The sequence below is a fragment of the Puntigrus tetrazona genome, chromosome 9 (assembly GCF_018831695.1).
Source record: "Puntigrus tetrazona isolate hp1 chromosome 9, ASM1883169v1, whole genome shotgun sequence".
NCBI classification, from domain to species: domain Eukaryota; kingdom Metazoa; phylum Chordata; class Actinopteri; order Cypriniformes; family Cyprinidae; genus Puntigrus; species Puntigrus tetrazona.
Genome location: NC_056707.1, coordinates 11982084 through 12003221, shown reverse-complemented (window position 1 = coordinate 12003221; position 21138 = coordinate 11982084). Strand labels below are relative to the sequence as shown.

The 21138-nt window shown below is 41.6% G+C and overlaps 1 protein-coding gene across 1 annotated transcript; it reads left to right on the top strand.

Moving 5' to 3' along the window:
- Positions 1–2529: 2529 nt before the first annotated feature.
- Positions 2530–20254, top strand: efnb2a (ephrin-B2a). The gene is made up of 5 exons (XM_043249140.1): positions 2530–3415; positions 9172–9455; positions 14445–14537; positions 14959–15063; positions 16217–20254. Exons 1-5 carry the CDS (start codon positions 3303–3305, stop codon positions 16618–16620), a joined length of 999 nt encoding a protein of 332 aa, XP_043105075.1. The 5' UTR covers positions 2530–3302; the 3' UTR covers positions 16621–20254.
- The last annotated feature ends 884 nt before the right edge of the window (positions 20255–21138 follow it).

Sequence of the window (21138 nt, the reverse complement as noted above, 5' to 3'; positions counted from 1 at the left end):
ATCTTCGTTTGAGTTGAATCTCTGTTATTTCTGGGTCTTACCTCCGGTTCTCAGGTGGCCCGCGTAAGAAGCTAATGGAAATGTTGGCAAACCCTTCTTTTCACAGACGTGTGATTTTTGTTTTTCGACGAGCCCGCACGATGCAGTCCTGTGCGTGTATCAGTCAGTGTCAGGTTTAACAATACCGGCCTGATGAACGACTGTGTAACGCCGAAACTCTGACCCCTGCGCGCGCTCGACCCCGCGGTTCTTTTATGGACGTGCACGCAGCGTTCAGCGCCGGGCAGAAGTTAGGACGGCTGTTATGATCGGTGCAGAAGCGGTGCGTGAAGTTTGGCCGGGAGCGTCCATACCTCGCTGCTGTTTGTGCGTGCAGGGACGCCAGCAGGTGTGTTTGATCGCGCTCCGAGGGACCCGCGGACCGTGAGATCGTTCGCGTGCAACTGAATAAACATCGACGCGACCCCCTGATTTCAAAGAGCTGAGAAGTTGCTCGGAGTTTATCTTGAATGTGTGAAGAGCTGTTTGCGTTTCATTTCATGACACTTTGGGAACATTTAGGCTGAAATATTCAAACTTAAATACTAGGCCAATCCACATTTAAATGTCTGAACTAAAAAGCAAAAAGATAAACACATATATAAAGAACTGAGTAAATGTAAGTAATGTAAATAAATTGATAATTAATTTCAATTGAATGGATCCTTTTACAGTGCGTGTATATATTTAGGACAGACCAGTGCACGTGGATTGAGATTATTATTAATTAAATCATAATTGTTGTTAAAAATGATAACTAGGCCATATTTGTTTTAGCGCTCTGAAGAAGAATTCGAGAAAGAATGATCATGCTACAGATTGCAAGTTTAGTTCTCTACGTGACACTTTTAAATGTCCACGTCTCGTCTGCGTTGGTTATTTTTAAGATAGTTGAGGAAATTGCCGTTTCCGTGTTTTCCCGTAGGGATGACTTCTTGAATTGTGTTAGCTCGTCCTATTGTTTGCTTTTGTTTGCTAGTGTGAGAGCGTTCTCAGAAAACACACCGCCATTGCATAAAGTGAACCATTTATCACCTTTGGAGCTCTCTGTGAAAGTGGCGCTTGAAAAGCGGTTATAAGAGTGCCTCTTTAATTTTTGCGCTTGCGGTTCAGCGCTTATATAGACCAAATATGTCTTTACGTAAACCAAACGTGTCATTTAGTCTATTAGATGCGCGGACAAACAGACGTCGTAATCAGCCGATTGGCGCTCCTTTGAAGTAACGCGTTAATAAACCGCCTCATTAATGCGCAGCGACCATTCGGCATGTGTGGCGTGTTAATGATCGCTTCGATGTGGAATCTGCGCGTTTGATGCTCTCTTAAACCAGCAGAGCGACAGCCCGCACGGCGATAACCAGTAAATATACGCTGATTCAATTACAGCCTTCGGAAAGTGTGAATGCTTTTCACGCCGGCTTTTCTTCACACTTGCGTCCTAATTTAGTTTTAGGCGCGCTGCTTCCTCAAGGCCGGACACGGCGAAAACTCGTTTCATTGACGTTTATTTCTCCAGAACTTAGGCTAGCAGTTAAACACAAACAGCCCGTGTTTGATACAATAGGCTAACACGATACAATAATAAAATAAGACGTACTATTACATATTTGTACTTTTTTGTATTAGGCTGTTTATTTTGACTGCGTTTGTACTGTACTATTTTTATTTAAATAGTGATAAGAGTGCTTCGACGAATGTTTTTTTACCAGTAAAACTGCTTTAACTAACTTTACTAAGAGTGATGTCGCCTGCTATGAGAAACTATCAGCACTGCGTGGATACTCTGAATTATATTAGGCTTAAAAAAACACGGTTGGATATTCTGTCAGTGTAAAATACAAAAACAGTGCTACGCTAATGCAACGAACCGTTTATTTAATTGACACGTGAATGTAAGAAGGATAGTGAGCTGTACTTACTTCTTCGCTGGTTTCTGTCGAGTTGGCCGCTAGTGGGCGCTGTTGACTGCCGAATGAATCCTCGCGCGTTCAGCAGGCGGCTCTCTGCCGACCTCAACCTAAATAAACGCCTTTATTTTAAGATTATTGGCCGTGTGGGACTCGAAACCGAGCTTTGTGCGTGTCGATGAACACGATAGTAGCAATAAAATATATATTTTTAAATGAACAATGATATTATAAAATATAATAGAGAAAGAGTAATGATTAAAGTTGATTAGGACGCGCGTGGGTAGTATATATTGTGCACTTGTTAGTATAGTTTGCTGTTTTTTCGGTGTAGTTTTGATACAGCCGCGATTATATACGTTGTATCTAGATATGTCTTTGAAATGCCGAAATGTTATTAATCCCTAAGAACTCAAATCTGGGTTGACGACCTGAAGTCCGATATATTCTTCTCCCATTGCTCGACCAGTCGCCAGGCGACCGCTTGATTGACAGGTTTCTCTCCACGGCCACCCGTCCAATGAGAGAGCGGGTGGGAGGAGCCGGCGAAAAACTCGCTCTGACAAATATTCCGCGTTGTAGACGCTCGCAGCTACTTGCAGTACAGTCTCGCGCAGAGAAAAGAGCGGAGTCCCGCAATTCACGCGCACGGCAGTTCAGTCCGGACCTGCAGGGCTCGAGCCGCGGCTGTTCTCTGCTACTGCGAGGGTTCCACGGCGACCCATGAGAACTTTCATTTGACTTCATCGTTTTGTTTTATTTTATTTTTATTTTCAGTCATCAGCCATTCTCATTTTTTTTGCTTCACCCAGTAAGGCTGCAATTAATTCATTACCGCTCATCTTTTCCAAACTGCCTCGTTCGTTTTTTTGGGGAACTCCGGTGGGTTTTTCCCCCTCGTTTGCCTGCCCGAACGGAATACCTCGCACTTGGAATTGGTACCTGCTTGGTTTATGGTCCGCACCGGGGGGATTAACTTCCATGTCTCCGCGGACATCCAGCACTTCGGCGGCGGCGACACCGGTCGCCTTCCTGTGAGGAATGTACGTGCTCCCCACGGCCGGTTGATAGGAGAGTGCTCCGCTCAGTCGTTTATTTTACCGAATGAGAAACTGCCTGCTGTCCGCGGTGCTGCTCTCTCTCATCTCGAGCAGGACTAATAGAGGAGTAGCTCTTCCCTTCGGGATGGTTCACTTCTAACCGGGCTCCTATTCAACATTTTTTTTTTTTTTTACTTTTTCTCCTGGAACGGGGGATACTGAGTTTGGATAGGCAGCACTCCAACAAGACGCTTTCTTTTTGTCTAATTAGAAATTCCCGCGGAACGGAATTTGACCGTAACGGTCGTAACGGACCATGGGCGACTCTCTGTGGAGATATTACTTTGGAGTTCTAGTCATCGCGTGCAAGGTGAACCTGTCCCGCGCGCTCATCCTGGACTCCATATACTGGAACACGACGAATACCAAGTAAGCCCCGTCCCTAACCCTCTCGCCCCCTTAGAGCGACGTCCAGAGCCCGAAAGCGTCGGGAAAATCGTGTACGGTGAAGCAGGATAGATGGCTTTGTGCGGGGCGTTAAGGCGTTTCTTTTGTAAATGAAAATTAATAGCAGGTGATGTGGATCATCGGGCTGAGGCTAGCGACGCGTTGTTTCCGCTCACAGGGGTTTGGGACATTAATCTTAAAAAAATGTCCTGTTTTACAGTAATTAATAACCCCCCCGTGCTAACTTGTAAATCTGAGGAAGAAAGAGAAAGAAATAATAGTTTTGAGTGGCCCCGAAGGACCTCGGGACGTAAATCCTGAGGGGATTTTTACCCAGATGCGATCTGTTTCGTGACACGAAATTACTTAAACAAAACGATGAAGGGAAATCAAAGGAGTGACATTTCGCGTTAATATAGACAAACGTTCACAGTGCAAGTGTTGCTTAATTTTCCAGCTGAGGCATAGCCCTAATGTTTTATTGAACGGCGTAGGCCCCAACTCCTTCACCTCAGAAAATGTTTGTGCGATTCTCACCGTCGCAATCTGATTTAAAACCACACGTACTAATAAACGGCCCCTTTCTTCGTTTTCACCATTTCTCTCCTGGTCGCTGCGTACGCTTTAACGTATTCTAGTTTCAGACGCGACGAGGAGCCTTTTAGACTAACTGCGTGTGTAATTCTCTAAAATGTTCTCTTGAAAGCGTCTCTTTTCCTCGGTCGTCACTCGCTGCGAAGTCAGCGGTAAAATGTCAAGACGAGCGCGCGCGTAGCACATCGGCGATGAATCATGCATTAAAACACCGAAACATCAAGTAACGCGGAGATCCGAAGGGGTCTCGCGCCCCGCGCGGGAGTCTCGAGCGCTTCGACGAGAAACTCAATAATTCAGCTTTAGCTCTCGGCCCATTTTTGTTGAGAAAGACCTCTCTCTTCCCCCTCCTGCGTGTACAGGGCAAGGGGCAGCACGGATAGACCGCATAACAGGTGTCCCGTGTTGATAATCGCGGTCTTTAGCGCGCACAGGTAAAAGTGCTCCGGCAGTGTCGCGAGCGCGCTTAAGTACGTTAATTAATAAGAGCGTAACTGATCTAAAAGGCTTCGCTCCGCACAGGATGCGCTGGGATTGAATTGTTGAGAGGATCTTATGCAGGAACTCTATATTACAGAGTTTCATTTATTTATTTATTTAGAAGCGCGTTTGTTAATTTAGGATAAAAATAATACATTTGCTGGGTCTAAATTGTATTGAGAGAGAAGATGGATAGCGTGGGTGAATTAGTAAGAATAAAGTGACTGTATTTGTAGAAAATTCTGCCGCGAGGGAAAAAATGAAGAGGATGACGTGTTGCATTGAGAGACTCAATTTTGCTGAATGCGCTCGTGACCATTGGCCCACTCCACTTAACCTACTTTTACATATATATAAGACATTCTTTTTAGTTGTTTTGTTCTTTTCTCTCTTTTTTTTTACTCTATAGGGAACTATATAATTAAAACGACTAATGTTTTAGCTGTATTTCAATACGCTAATTCAGCTGACGGGAATGAGTGATGAAAACTCGTGGAAAAGTTGCCGCTTATGCCCGTTGTTAATATACGTTTTCATAGTTTATTTATTTTTCCACAAATATTGCATGAGGTGCTTTTGTAGAGTAAAATCTTTTAATTCTAAGAGCACTTCTTGACGTACAAATAGAAATCTGGCCACTATTGATCTAAACTATCCTATTTTGTATTTTATTTCAGACTCTTCGCAGTTTGTCCCAGTACTAAACAGGACATGTCCATAGGTACTTTACACTAGCGTTTATGTTTCTCGGTGCTTCACAGTCGTATTTAGTAAGCAATTATGTTTTTGAGGAACACTTTGTAATTCTACTTACAAATGATTTTAGGTCATTAAATTTGTAGATAACTTGCACGCTGAATGTGACATGTCACCACCATGTCGATATCTTTTGTGACATCTTCATTGATGGAGACCCAGAGCGTCCATGAACTGACCTCCAGCGGCGCGGCGCTCTATTGTGTGTGTCACTGTAAATATGCAGGCCTCATTCTCCCCAGGCAAGTCGGCGTTCTGTGGAATTACTCACCGCGCACATTCCTGCCGTTCTGTTGGGGCACTTCAATGTATAGTCCTTTGTAGCACAGGACTAAATGGCGATGGCACTGATAGCTTTGTTAGCGTTGGCGGCTGCATTTTACCACCCGACAGGATAAACAGAGAAAAGCGCTGGGACATGGCAGGAGTCTCGTTACATTCAAATATATTTTCATGCGTTAGCGTGCTTGGTTTCTCCCGCTTGCCTTGTTTTTTTTTTTTAACTTTGGCATTAAATAATTTCATTGTATGAATTTATTTTTCAATAATAGATGAACCGAGAGCCTGACTCCAGTCTCGTATTGACTCAGAAACACAAATAATCAATAAACGAAAAAGTAGAACTTACTATCTGAAGATTAGAGAGAAATCCCATAGGTGTAATGTTTGTGAGCGCTGACTAGCGCTTCATCTAAACTATCAGTGCTGCAAAATAGGGGGTGTGCTTAAAATCCGTACCGTGCTCCCTATGGCCTTCTGTACATGACCATAACACTCCATAACACATAAGAAAACCATAACACTCGATCTCTGAGCAGCTGGGTTTTTTTCCCCTTCCATTGCAAAAAATATGTGTCAATTCAATACACAGTACTTTTTACCCCTCCACTGCTTTACCTCTAATGCGTCAGGCATGTAAAGACTCCTTTCCCCTCTCTCTTCTCTCTCCCTCACGTTCTTGTTCCTTCTGGTAATCCATTTTGTTGGAGGTGGAGAAACAAAAGCAGTCTGCTCTACACATTTTCAGTCAAAGGAGGTTCCCCCTTCTCTTCATTAGGAGATTACATCGCTTAGCAGGGTTCTGACGGGGGCACATCCATGGCTTCATACACATGCAGATACAGCATGAATGAGCGAGGGGTGAGTGGGCCATGAATAATAACTACCCCTGCCCCCCTTCTGCGTTTAGGGGTGCAGAAACTTCTTGATAGACTGCTAGCGAAAGGCTGTTATGATTTAGATACAGAGTTAACCATGTTCCAGATTTGTCGTCGCCGTATTAGCAGATGGGTGGAGATGTTTCGACGCTGGGAGAAAGTGAAGAGAAGGAAGGGGACTGAGGAAGAAGTGTGACGTCTGGGCGCAGAAGTTGATTGTTAAATTGCATTTGTGTTGCTTTAAAATGTGAGGAGAGGGCAGATGGGGCCTTTCGGGATTATGGATTGAAAAGATGAGGAAAACAGGAAAGAATGAAGGGATATAGGGTGACAAAGGGATAAGACGCCTGTCTGGTCGATTTGCCCTCTCACCCGACACAGGTCTCGGTCGCAAAGCATGATGGAGCGATCAAATCGCGAGATGTCTGTTGATCTCTTTTGTCCAGTGCTTTCTGTCTGCGTCTTTCTGTGCCCAATGAACCTCCATATTGGTCTGATGATTGAAAGTCAAACAGCTTAAGTTCCTCGCCCAAATGCGTCCGTCGGCCAGTGTTGTTTCAGGTCTTTGGGTTAAAACGCAGCGTTCCTATTGGGCCGGGATTAGGCTACTGCTGTCACCGTGTCACGGCTCGGCCCACACAACTAGAGATTAACAGAAAAAGAAAGAAAGAGGGAAGCTTATGGACAAAGATTCATATGCAAAAGCTCCATCTGAAGAGAACGAGATATATGGAAACATTGGGGGTGTGGATTTTAAACAGAGTTGATCAGGAACACATGTGTTAGTTTTAGTTTTAGCAAATGAATCCGTATTTTGACCCCTAAGAAAAAAACGAAAAATGAAAAGGGCAATAGCGAATAAAGAAACAGATGTCTTATCCTTTACTCTTTAATGCTTTTCAGACATCCATCCAGCCCACCTGTTTCTCAGCATCGGTTTTATCGTTTATATCATGCCTAAGTTGCCAGAGATAGCCCTGAAAGTCTTCTACTCATTAACCGCTGTTTTTCTTTTCTTTTGCTTTAATGTCTATGAGCAAGCTTATTTAAACGGCTTCATTTTGAAGTGCTTTTAGAAAGGCTGCCAAAAATGAATATTTCAGCCTGAGCACAAGTGAATGAGTCAGTGGGAAGAAGACAATAAGAAAAGATAAAACAGATGCCTTTTGAGTTTAAAAAACATAGATATGAGAGGGGGAAAAAATGTGGATCACAAATAAAATTATGGAGAAACATCCTCAAGTGGCATGGCTGTGTCTCCTTAGATGTACTGCACATGTCCTGAGCGTTCGCTCTTACACGGACGCGCGCCTTTTCCGACTTAATGGCTTCTCTGTGTGCAGCTGCAGTCTTGTTAACAGAATGAGCGGTCTGTGTTAAACGTGTGCAAACCCTTATTCTGTCATCCTTTTCTTTTTCACATTCACATGTCCCAGAATATTTACGACCACCGGGAGAATCACCAAGGCTAAGGTTGTGGGGTTAAAGTGTGTCTTTTAGACAAGGATTAAAGCCATTTACAAACATGAGCGTGACCTCTGGCTTTATTTGTTTTACATCCCGCTCCCCACTCAAAACTAAAACTAGACTGTTTTAACAGCGGCTCCTGTAAAACACAGACACGTAAAACACCCTTTTAATAGGGGAATGTGTGCGTATTCGCTGTGGGGTGACCTTGCATGCCCTGCGGTTTAGGGCGATGACTGCAACGATGTATGTAACAACAAGCGTGTTGCATTCGGCCCATCTCTCCGTTTCACTTCCTAATTGCTTTTGCACATTAAATAGAGGAAAAATTAATTATTGGCATTAATGGCTCCTAACCTTTAACACTCGTCGAATGTTTCCAATGCACAAAAGAAGAATGTTTTTCATACCAAAAAATATGTTCACTGAACCCAGAATAGTTCTTCATTGGCATAGCTTTAAAAAATGTATTTGAAGAAAATGTGTAGCATTTTTCTATTTGGGAAAACGGGGCAGATTTGTAGTTTTGTAGGCGCGTGTGTGTATATAAACTTTAAAGGTGTGAACATGTTGTACTCTGGGAATTTGCGAGTCTCGCCCTCTTCTTTTGAAAGATCCCATGGCAAATATTCAAACACACCACACACATACGCGAGCAAACTGTTCTTGACTTTTCAAATAAGCTCACATAGCGATAAGACACGAGCGAGATAGGGATCCAGTGTTCGGCTCGAGAGGATTTGCGTGGCTAGATCTGTCGCACAGATAGTCCTGACAGCTACCCCGCTGCACGTCAAATGCACGCACACACAGCAGAGCAGTTTTCCCAGCTACTCCTGTTTTAGTCCCTCGAGGCGGATGGCTGGGAGCGTCGCCTGATGTGAGCTGCTGTGCTTTTCCTCCTTATTTCTCATGACATCATTTTCTTTTCACAGCACTTGGCATCAGAGAGACTATTTGCCTTTATTCTTAAGCATGAGCTGTGAGTCAACACCTTTGTCTCGTTCTAGCTGCTCCATTTTCTTTTCCGGTTTCTCATAAAGCAACTTAAAAACACTTGCGCATGCAGTTTAGGATCGTTTCAGTTATTCTCCTACGTTTTTATGATCCAGAACCCGTTTTATCCTTTATAATCGGCGCTAAATAATTGATCGCCCTCTTTTTTAATTATTGATCGACACTACGCTTCACCATCCAGCGTATTTTTGATCCTGAGAGCGGTTCGCATATGATTTATCGTCTGTGATGTGTCTCACTCAATCTCCGTCTCTGTTTTTCTTGAAGGTTCGTGCCAGGACAGGGTCTGGTGCTGTATCCACAGATTGGGGATAAGATGGACATAGTTTGCCCACGCGTGGAAGGCGGCTCAACGGAAGGAGTGGAGTATTATAAACTCTATATGGTTCCTCTGGAACAGCTAAAGTCCTGTCAGGTCACAAAGGCAGATACGCCTCTACTCAACTGCGTCAAACCGGACCAGGACGTCAAATTCACCCTCAAATTTCAGGAGTTCAGCCCGAACCTCTGGGGCCTGGAGTTCTTCAGGGGGAAAGACTACTACATTATCTGTGAGTATGACAAAACCACCCTTGCCGCGCTGCTCTGGTCAATTACGTTTGCTGGGGTTTGTTTATGTGGTTTTAAGTATCGGGAAATGTTGACGTTGTGGGGTGAACTACATTAGCAATGTTTTAGCGAGTCGTGGTGCAAATAATAACACATTTATACCACATTTGCTAGTGTTTGTTTACATCGGCTAAAATGGTTGTTAGTTCAGAGTTACAGAGACGGAAAGTTTCTGTTTGTGAGTGGCATTTGACCGTGAACGCATATGTACACAAACAAAAATGACTTCTCGTATACGCTTTGAACGGTTTTGCATGTGGGTCGAATTTTCACATTTGCAAGAACAATAACTGCTCACCTGGCCTCAAAACATACAGTTCAGGCTCAAAGCAAGCTGTATAAACAGCGGGTGAGGTGGAAGAGGAACGCAGGGATCTACCAAATGGAATAAGGCACACACACACACAAACAGAGCCTGCTTTGATACACAGCGTCAATCTCATTGCCCAGACCTGAGCCGTTCTCTCACTCTCGCTCACAATAAGAGTTCACTTCCAGCATAAGGAGAAAATCCAATTTTGCAGTTCTGGGCAAATTCTCTCCTCCTTTATTTTGCTCTCGCTCGGTTTCTCTTAAGCGACTCTAATTTGTGGAGAGAAAAGTAAAAGAGAGAAAAACGAGGTGGAGAAAGAGAAATTAGTTCATTTTGCTGCATTGTAGATGATAATTGCCCTGGTGTACAGCTGGAGTCATGTGCGTCTGTGGAGTTGTGAAGTGCAGAGATGTATGACTGCTGTGTGTGGTTGGGGGGGTTTATTCGATAAGTCATTAATTAAAAAGTTTAATCCTAATAGCTCAGTTTAATCACTCTGTCTTTATCAATTGGATCTGCCTAGAAACCAATCAGATGATTTCAATCCCTTATAAATGTGTTCAGCAAGCCAAACGTCTGTGTGTGTGTGTGTGTGTGTGTGTGTGTGTGTGTGTGTGTGTGTGTGTGTGTGTGTGTGTGTGTGTGCAAGACTCAACGATGAGGATTTTTTTCTTTAGGCCAGTCATAGATTTTTACTTGGCCTGACCACATTTTCACATGTATATGATAAACTGTTGTGTTTTTTTTGAGGAACATATTTTAATATGTCAGAATTTTATTTACATGGTGTTCATTAAACATTAAAGGTATTCTTTAAAAATATATATATTTTAAATATTCTGTTCAAATTCCTGAAAAAAAAGTTTCTTCTGCACCAACTCCCATATTAGAATAATTTCTGATAATCATGTGACAATGGAAATGGTGGCGAAAATTTTGCTCTAACATAATAGAAATTAATTACATTTAACTAGAAAGTATTCATTGCTGCTTTTACATTGATTTGTTCAAATAAATGCAGCCTTTATAAGCATAAATAAATACAAATTTTCATACAAGATTAGTTCAAAATACACATGATAAAAGCATGCAGTTGGTCAGCTGGCTTAAAGCTCACTCACTCTGACCCCGGGTCATCGTCCACTTTTATTGCTATATTGTTGAATTATGTGTTTGTGTGTGCTCTCCAAACTTTCAAGTGGCCCTTCTATTGTTCATATGCAGCCTGATGCTGATGACTCTAATATGATTGTGTGTGTGTTTGTGTGTGAATAAGAGCTTGACGTGATCTGGTCTGACAGATTGCCCTCAAGCCGGGAGCCAGAAGAGAGATACATGATCTAAATATGGCATGAGAGAGAGCGTTAGAGAGAGCAAAAATGTTTCATAAAAAAAGAATACAATCTGCAGAAAGACTGAATCAATTAAATGAAACGGAGACAAACTACATTTATGTAAATCTTAAAGATGTGTTCAGATGTGTCCCTTAAAAAAATCGAATAATAGTTAATTAGTAACAAAAAAGCAAGACGTGCTTAAAAAGCTGAATGTAACCAGTTTAGATCCACAGTTTTAATTACTGTTTTATCGCTTTTAATTAGGACGAGGTCTATGACTTGTTATTGTGTGTGTTTGGGATAGGCAGAAACATTTAGCAGATATTTCAGTTGCAGGTTCAGAGAGAGACAATTTCACATTCTCCGAATGAGTTTTTTCAGACTTCCCCATACTGACAGATGATGAAAAATGAAAATAATGCCTCTAAGCAGCTAGTTATGTAATGTAACAGCATGCCATTGCTTGAGGGCGAGCATGTCTTTAGACACCAACGACGATGAGCATTTATTACTGATAAGTGATGGGTAATTTAGAACTTTAAATCATATATAAAGTTGATATTTGTTTTCCTTGTATCGTATCTTTAACCTTAATTTCTTTCTTGTCTGTTTGTTTGTTTTGAAATAAATCTGTTTTCCGTATGCTTTGTCAATATCCTAAACGTTAACAATCATGCCAGTGAAGCATTACTGACTTTGAAAGAGAGATATAAAGAGAGAGACGTGTTGTTTGGCTTTGTTCGAAGCCAGTGAGGGCTTTTCGAGGTGCCGTGCCATATCTTATTAGAGTAGATGTGCAATGTTTGTGTGTGTGTGTATTGTTGTGTGTCAGCTCTCATTATTGGCCTGAGTGCTTTTCACCACTCTATGACCCTGACGGCATGTTGATCAGGTCAAACTTCACAAAAACAGCTACAGCTCATCATAACAACTCACATTCAAGTAGCTACAATGCTAAATTATTGCTGTTAATTATTCTAAAAATCCTTTTATGTTTCAGTATAATACTATCTAAAAGTTTCTATGCATTTGCGCGGTGTAATTTTCCAGTCCTGTCCCACTGGTTGCCCCTTTGTCATGACAGGACTTTACATACCTCGCAGCCCGTTTGGGATTGATAGGTTTCACCAAACAGGTATTGGTGTCAGTATTGGGTTTTTATGTCCTCTTAGATATTTGTCTAGCTGGGGGCATAACCTAGTCTAGCACATATATACAATACTTACTGCGGACTAACCCAAACCCTATTGTACCATTTAAAGAATGAAAACAGATTTATTTAATATTATATTTTACTAACATATTTTATTAATGAATCATTTTCCATCCGAGGTCGGCCCGAAAATGAGGTTTTTGGTTATTGAACTATATTAATACTACGGATTTTTTCTGTCTTGGTGGACTTTCCATTGACCTCTATTGTTTTTATACTGCTCTAATAGGGTTTTTTTCATAGTTTTATGGAACATTTTCTTTTTAGCTTATTTATTAACCTTTTTTACTTCACGGACCCCTCTTGCTGCTCTCCACCATGTAGGTTTCAGGCTTTTTACTATCCATCTGGGGAAATTCGGCCTTCACAATGTAGGCCAAATCTGTCCCGTACACAAATACTCTTTGCCAGCCATTCTGCAACTTCAAAGTCAAACATTCTTTCAATTGAAGAAGAAGAAGTGCTTGAAAAGTGTCTTTGTATTCTAATCAACTCATCACTTAAACTAGAACTAAATGAACCTTGTGTGTCATGTGACTGTTGACCTGGAATGCAAAGTCATCATGTGATTATTGTTTAGCAATGTGTTTGCTTTAATGCATGCGTGTTCAGGCTCATTTGCCAGATTTATGAAATGAACACACAGAAAGGAACGCAAGCTTTTAAGGAGCTTTCCATATAATGCGCTTGTGTTCTTCTCAACACTACAAAGCCACAGGTTAAAGATGCAACAGAGAGAGTCAGATGGTGTCTTTGTAACAAAAACATCAAGAAGAAAAGTAGAATTAGAAAGATCTGTCACATGACACACACGTAACTCGCTCACACTCCATCCTCAACAGCAACGGGAAAAAAGTGATGATGGGGGGACAGGCGCCTCATAGACTCCAACATCACCGCCCTCCCCGTCTCTCTCTCTCTCTCTCTCTCTCTGAATGCAGACCACATTGTTCTGGACGCTGACCAGACGTTAAGCCCTTGGCAGCTCGTTAGCTCTGTGTTACTGACCCAATAGACCGCAAGCCTGCCGGGCGTGCACACACACGCACACACACGCACATGGCATAGCTGCAGTGTACGGTTAAAAGCCCACATGGGACACGTGGGACCAATGGACAGAATACTTCTGATAGTTTGTTTAGCAACAGATAATGACGTCAGATGACTTAATTCAGTTCAGTGCATGTAGACAACTAGTTTTCCCGGTCACACTTATTTTCAGGTCCTATTCTAGCTGCTAACAAACCATCAATTACAACTTTTGCCTAATTTGCTGCTTGTTAATAGTTGGTTAGGCAGTTGTTGAGTTTAGGTGTTGGACAGAATTGGGTATGGAGAATATGGCCATGCAGAAATTGCGCTTTGTAAGTAATAATAAACAGCCAACATGTTAATAATAGGCGTTCTAATAAGCAACTAGTTAATAGTGGGAACTGGTCCCTGTATTGAAGTGTTACCGTTTTCGGTGCTTCATTTTTAAGTCCAACATGTACTCAAAAAAAGAGAGAACTGTTATTTATTTATTTTTAATTATTTAGTCTATTTTCCTCTCGCTCACTTGTTTCTTGACAAACATCTGCTGTGGCTAAAGTGTTACACGCTCTTAAACACGCTCCAAACCTCACATTCATTAATAGTGCTCTCTCTCTGTGCCTTATTCGCTAAATTATTAACAAGCACTCCTGGAGCTGGAGGCTTTTGCCTCACTGGTGAAGAAAATCAGCTTTTTATTATTCCTTTAATCCTTCTTATTTCCTATTGAATTGTTAAAGAGCAAAAGCGCACTTTCAACGGGGGTCCTCGTGACCATTTCATCTTTCAATACCAAAACAAACATGCAAAAAAAAATTCAGAAGTTCATAAATGGGCGAATAAAAGTTTGGTTACATGATTTATGAAGGTTCTGCACAGAGACTCGGCCGCATGAATATTCATTAGTCGCAGTTACACCATCTAAATAGCTTGTACCTTCTTTTATCAATCTCAGTTATGAGTCTGCATGTATAATACCAACACAAGCTGATATCATGTTGCTAAATGTCTTGTTTTTTTTTTCATTGTTTTTCAGCTACTTCTAATGGAACGATGGAAGGGCTGGATAATCAAGAAGGAGGGGTGTGTAAAACCAAGTCGATGAAAATCATCATGAAGGTTGGACAAAGTGAGTAATGGTTTCACTGTCATGTGTGTCTGTGACTGTCTAATAGCTATGGGCACAAGGGTGTAGAACAATAGCAAAGCCCTTCGAACCTGCTGCAGACCCTGCGCTGTAATTAATGGCGATTACTCATAAATCACCTCACCAGTGACATCTGTAGTAATTACCATAGGCCACGCCCACCAACACAAGCGACAGAATTTCTCGCTTTCTCACAAACATACAGACACAAACTGAAGGTCACTAGATTAATCATGGCTGCTTGTGTTTTAATGACGAACACACACATACACACTTTCAGGGTCGCTATCAGTCACACACACACACTTTTATTTCGCTGAGCAGCGTGAAAGTAATAGCTCTCCACATGAAAATGCATACATATATCAGAGTGATGAATGTGTTTCTTATCTATGTTTTGCAGACCCCTCTGATCCCATCCCCAACGAAAACCCCACCAGTTACCCTCCCAAACACCCCAACGATGGGGGCAAGGAATCAAAATCGAATGAAGTACTTGACAAGCCTGGTACGTCACACACTTTATCACTTCACACACCTGTAAGGAGACGTTCACTGATTCATCATTCTCTCTGCTTTTTAATCCCTTTTTTGCTGAGCAAGTGCCAGTCCTCTGTCACAACGACATGCACGCTGATTCGTTCTCATAAAATCCTTCTGACAAGGAAACCGTTAACGTGACAGAGCAAGACAGACGCATTCGTTGTAGAATTCAGCTTCTACGTAGAAGCATATGGGCATCAAAGTCATTTGAGTGGAGTGTGTCTTAGGTACAATAATCCACTTGTAAAACAGTCTGAGTGTGAGAGTTAGCAGCTCATCTGTTCCGCCAGACAAACTCACTGGAGTCCAGAGCAGTGCGAGGTCACTCTGTCCACAGCTTTCCACCACCACGGACGTTATCTATACTAATACACATTTCTGAGAGCACTGAAAACCGACGGCTTCCATAAGCACATAACTAATTCATTTAAACCATTTAGATAAAGGCACTTCTTATTAAAAATTATCTTTCTTTTCTCTACAGCATTACACTACTACTCAAGCTTTGTACTCCGGTTTCTTCTTGAAATTTGTTTTCATGGCACTGTTAATACCGTTGGCACTTTTATGATCAATCACTTGCTTTAGATAAAAGCGTCTGCTAAATAAATACATGTAAATTTATTTCACCATACATAAAAGACGTTTCATTTAGTGTCAAGGCATCTTTTTAATTGCTCATGAGTATGCCACTTCCATTCTACTCTGAAAGTCTGTTCACACCAAAAACAATAACCAAAAAAGATAACTGTAATTATATATTAGCATTCAAAAAGCAATATGGCAAAAATATATCACAATTAGTTTTTTTTTTTTTTTAGGAATATCACGATTTAGTCACGATTCTTCGAATTCATTCTTTTACTGTTTTTCAAGTTGTCTAAGCAGTACAGCTAAACTAATTTCACTATAACCTTTCAAGGTAAGCTGTAAGCATTATTCTTCAAAAGCAGATCGCGAAGACGTTTTAATCGTCCATGATCAAAAATCTCTCAATCATAGACCAATATTAAAGTATTGTAATTATCGTGAATTCTCATAGTGATCGATGTGAACAATCCTTAAAGCTAGTTGCTCACTGCTTTTTAGCTAACCTTATGTTGTTATTTCCCTCGTAGATGCAGCTCATCAAGGTGAAGAGAAGGGAGATGGAAATAAATCGTCATCGGTTATCGGCTCCGAGGTCGCCCTGTTCGCCTGCATCGCCTCAGCCAGCGTCATTGTCATCATCATCATCATCATGCTGGTATTTCTCCTGCTGAAGTATCGTCGACGCCATCGCAAACACTCGCCTCAGCACGCCACCACGCTGTCACTCAGTACATTAGCCACGCCCAAGAGGGGTGGCAGCGGCGGCAACAACAACGGCTCGGAGCCGAGCGACATCATCATCCCACTGCGGACTGCTGACAGCGTCTTCTGCCCGCATTACGAGAAAGTGAGCGGCGATTACGGACACCCAGTTTACATCGTACAGGAAATGCCGCCGCAAAGCCCAGCAAACATCTATTATAAAGTGTGAAAGCGGGCACGCTTCTTTCGGACGTTTCAATTCTAACCCCCCCCCCATGTGCCCCTCAATGAACCCCCCGTGGGCGGCACCCTCGTCCCGCCCTCTCTTATTTTTTTGCTGTTCTTGTTTATTTTACAATATTCCTGATTATTACTCTCAGTATAGTTGTTGCTGATGGTGGAGTGACACTCCTGATTCGCTGCTCTTGCACCTGCAAAAACGAAACAAATCAAAAACTGACAAAAAAACAGAAACCCTAGGGAAGATTGACATGCACTATATCGGATACTTTAGTGCGTGCACGAGGGAGCGTGTGTGAATCAGACGAGCGGGGGAGAGGGGGGTTGAGGGGGTGGCCGGGAAAAGAGAGGTCAAGACAATAATTCTTCCTCTATTTTCTACTACGTCATCTCCCTCAGAGACACAACACATGGAGAAGAGAAGTGACGTGACAGTATCAAACAGCAAGAAATATGAACTTGAGCTGTTTATTTAGCTCGGCCGATTGGCTGATCCATCTCGAAACAGGAAGTGAATGCAGCCTATTGGCCAGAGCTAAAGGAAGTGAATTTATCGAGGAAGCAGGAAGCTCCCCGGAGCCTACTGTTGGACATTTGAATGGACATCATCTGTTTTTGCACGTTCACTCGTACTGTTTTCATTTACGTTAGCTCTCCTCATTTGCTCACCTCTACAAAATGACTCACGATGTTTACTTGAAGTCTTTTTGTATGGTCATGCGTCTTACTTGCATTTCTTTCTGTCATTCCCAGTGCAGTCCACTTGCAGATTCGTTTGGTAGAAGACTAATAGGTATCGTCATAGAGATCCTTTTGTGCTGGTTTATGTGCTGTTTAGTAGCGTGGAAGACACATACACACATTTCATTTCGTAATACGTCTGCTGACAAGGCTGGAAAAAATGAGACACGTAGAGAAAGAAGGAAGGAAGGAAGGAAAGAACGTTGATATTTGGTACCGTCGCTGTCCTGTTGCCTGCTGGGAAGGTGGAGGACCCACATGAACACTTTAGCAGCACTTTGAAAGCCTCGCCACCTTTTCCACATAGAGTACAAACTGAAGAAAACACATTAAGAGAGAGAGAGAGAGAAAGAGAGCAGGAAGCGAATCACTCAAGGCTTATTAGCAAAAATTACAAAAAATGGCCGCCTTCCCCAGGCATGTCGCTGCAAAAGTTCCTGTTTTTCTAGTATTTCTGCCATCGCACACACACACACACACACACATTCTCCCTCACCAACGGCCAGTGCAGATTGTGGAAGAGAGGAACTGGTGCTCTACTTTTTTCGCTCAAAAGCACAGAGACATCGAGATCTAACTGTTTAGTTTGAAATAAAACAAAAGATTGAATTAGCGTTTCTTTATGGATTTGTTTAGTGCTAGATGAAAACGGTTGGAAAGAATGCAAGTAGACTTTATTTATGATGGCCTACAGACAGGTCGGCGTGAGACAGCAAGAATATGAATAATTTATGGAAAATCTGCACATTATGCAAGCTTCAAGTTGTCCTTTTCGTTAAAAGATATTTCTCCATCTCGCTATTTGCTTTTTTCCATCGATCTCTACACGAATAGCTGCCTTTTGACCACAAACACACACATACCCGCACAAAAAGCACATGCGCTTATGGCCAGGGAAGGGGCGGCTTTGGAAGGAGCCCTCAGGGAAAACAGCATGTTGGGTTTTAAAATAGCCGAAAGGAATGAGAGGGAAGGGCCAGAAACGGACCAAAGGAAGGGCACGTCTAACAGAGTCCTGGCTAAACCAACTTCTCCGGCCTGCCTGTCTCTGTTGATGAAGCTCAGATGTGCTCTGGGTTGAAATTAGGCCCCTTAATCTGGAAGGAAAGCAGTAGACGTGGGTTAGCGAGCATACCAGATGAGAACGGGCGCAGGCTAAATGCAGTAAATTGCATGAAATGAGATCTTTCAGGCTCAAATTGTGGGAGGTTTCTGGAGGAGAAAAAAAAACACATTATGATCGATGGAGGTCACAAGTGGACTTAGCGTGCGTTTTAGAGAGGAAGTTGCCGAGCAGAGGCCAGAGTATCCCACAACCCACAGGATTTTGGACGTCCGTACGTGTGTGTCGTCATTTGTGAGAAACCCTTGGTGAGCAATGCCAGCCGGCAGACAGTTATCTTTATTTGTTTCTTGCATCGAAATTGTTCACCAAAGGTGGAGTTTGAGAGTTGAAAGTGTCCACAAACTGACTGTGGTTCACCACAGTCAAGCATTAACTGTTCATCCATTTTGTTTTCACTTGTTCATGGAGGTTCTTGAATCTCACCGAGAAGCCAAGCCTTGTGTGATCGGAGCTTTGTGCCTCTTTAAGAGGCCACAAAATCTGCAAATATGCAATTTTTATTTATTTTTATAACAATTGAGAAAAAAAGATGATATACGTTCACCTATGGAAAAGTGTTCTTAACCACTGAAAATTAAATGAAACAATACAGCATACAAAAACACAACAACCCCAGTGTGTTATTATTATTATTATTATTTGATTTTTTACTTTGTGCTGTAGGTTCGAGGTAAACTGTGAAACATGAACTCTTACACACATACATATTGAAGACTGAGCAGTTGTTTTAAACTTTAGGAGACACACACAAACACGTACTACACAAACTACAAACATATTGCTGTTCGGTTGCTGTCCCATATGGGCTAAATATGACAATCTCCTTAGTTTCTTTGAATCCGAAGACACTGTCCCGGAAAGCAGGTTGCAAACGTTCCCGTAACATTTTAGGAGCGGTAGGACTTAACTAGTAGCGCAAGATGTTGCACCGATGTGGGTGGAAGGTTTGTGGAAGCGTCTGGGAGAAGTGTCTTCGGGCCACTGTAAAATGCCTTGCTTGTATGGTCACCCTGAGTTCACGAGACTCTTGTTTTTGCACCGTACATCTGTAGGTGAGAGGCTGTAAATACGTTATTGTTTGTATTGTATATGGATCCCCGGTTGTTACGATAGCCTTATTCTCACATTTCTAGCAAATAAAAAAAGTTACGAAAAAAAAAAAAAAGCAAAAAAAACAAAAAAACATGAATCACTTCAGTTAAAAGAGAGCATACTAATTTTTTTGGTAAATAACTTGTGTAAATATCGACGACAAACCCAATAAATCGTTTTTTATAAACTCTTAAGTAAAATGTTTTGTATAGAATTGGAATTTTTTGCTATGTATTTTAGCTAGCACTCGTCAGACCCCTCCCACTCAACCCTTTTGCACTGTTCCCATGGTGATCTGGTTTAAAAATGAAAATGAGATAGAGAATTGCCAAACTGACTGCTTGCTGCATATTTGTGCCATACGTGTGTACCATAGATATTTATTTAATTAGTTCTTTGTTTTTGCTTTTTTTCTGTTGGATTTTTTTTCTACCCAGTTTGTACGCAACCTCAGTATTATCATTTGAGTTTTCCCCCAACTTCTCCGTTTCCTGTTATCTTTCTGTTGCTATCGTTTCCCAATGGCCCATGCGCCCACCTTCTCTCGCAGTAAGATCTGGTCAGGACGTGCAACCTTATAAAGTCATAGAAATGAAATGGCACACATTCCACCAGTCTGTTACAAACTGAAAATGTTTTTCAATAAAATGTTTTTCCTATGGAACTTTCAGTTCTCTTTTATGTTTATTCAATGTGGTTGTGTCAGGTGGAGTTCATCCGTTTACAATTAGCCTTATTATTATTATTATTATTATTATTGCCATCTTTCCTGAATTGAATGAACTCTCTCTGATATTCATGAATGAAAACTTGCCCAGACACATTTGGGTTTGGTTCATAAGCTGTTAATGATATTGTGGTACAATGTTTGATCGTTCTACCACAAAAATAAGCAAAGGGTTCAAGAAGTTCAGAGGGCTTCATAATGTTCTAAAGAAAAGAGAAGGGTATCGATTTGATTCGTTTGGACATATTTTAGTTGTGTAAATGTGTACAATTATATAATTGTGAACCCCTGAACATTTGGATTTATAAACTCCACAAAAGAACACCAGAAAGTTCCAGTAAGCAGAAAGTCCTATAAAATGTCATTTTAAATGATGCGATAAATTATTTTTGCTGCACTAACAAAAACTGTCTTATAAGAATTAAATCAGTCATAGTGAATCAGTCATACTGGTCACTAAAAAGATCTGGCTCGTAAACAAGTGTTCATAAATCAGACTATACTGGCTGAGCGGTAAGATTTTAAAAGAACCAGTTCAAACAAAGTTTATGAATCAGACCACACTGGTTAAACTCACTAAAAAGAATCACTCAGAGTCATGTGTTCATTAATTGGACAACATGGGTTGCACTGTAGGATTTTGATTCGCTGATAAAAGAGTCATTTGATGGTGATTCAGACCACAGCAGTCAAGCTGTGATTATCGAGCACAGTACATGAAATTTTTATGTCAACACATTCGATTTAGACTTCCAACTCAAGTTAAAATGTATTTTTTATGCCGCGTAGATTTAACAGCAGTGTTGTGTCACCATTCAGAA

Excerpts from the sequence above, each read along its gene's own strand:
- efnb2a (XM_043249140.1), top strand. The coding sequence starts at position 3,303 with ATGGGCGACTCTCTGTGGAGATATTACTTTGGAGTTCTAGTCATCGCG. Across the intron at positions 3,416-9,171 it reads TGGAACACGACGAATACCAA|GTTCGTGCCAGGACAGGGTC; the intron begins GTAAGCCCCGTC and ends TTTTTCTTGAAG. Across the intron at positions 9,456-14,444 it reads GAAAGACTACTACATTATCT|CTACTTCTAATGGAACGATG; the intron begins GTGAGTATGACA and ends ATTGTTTTTCAG.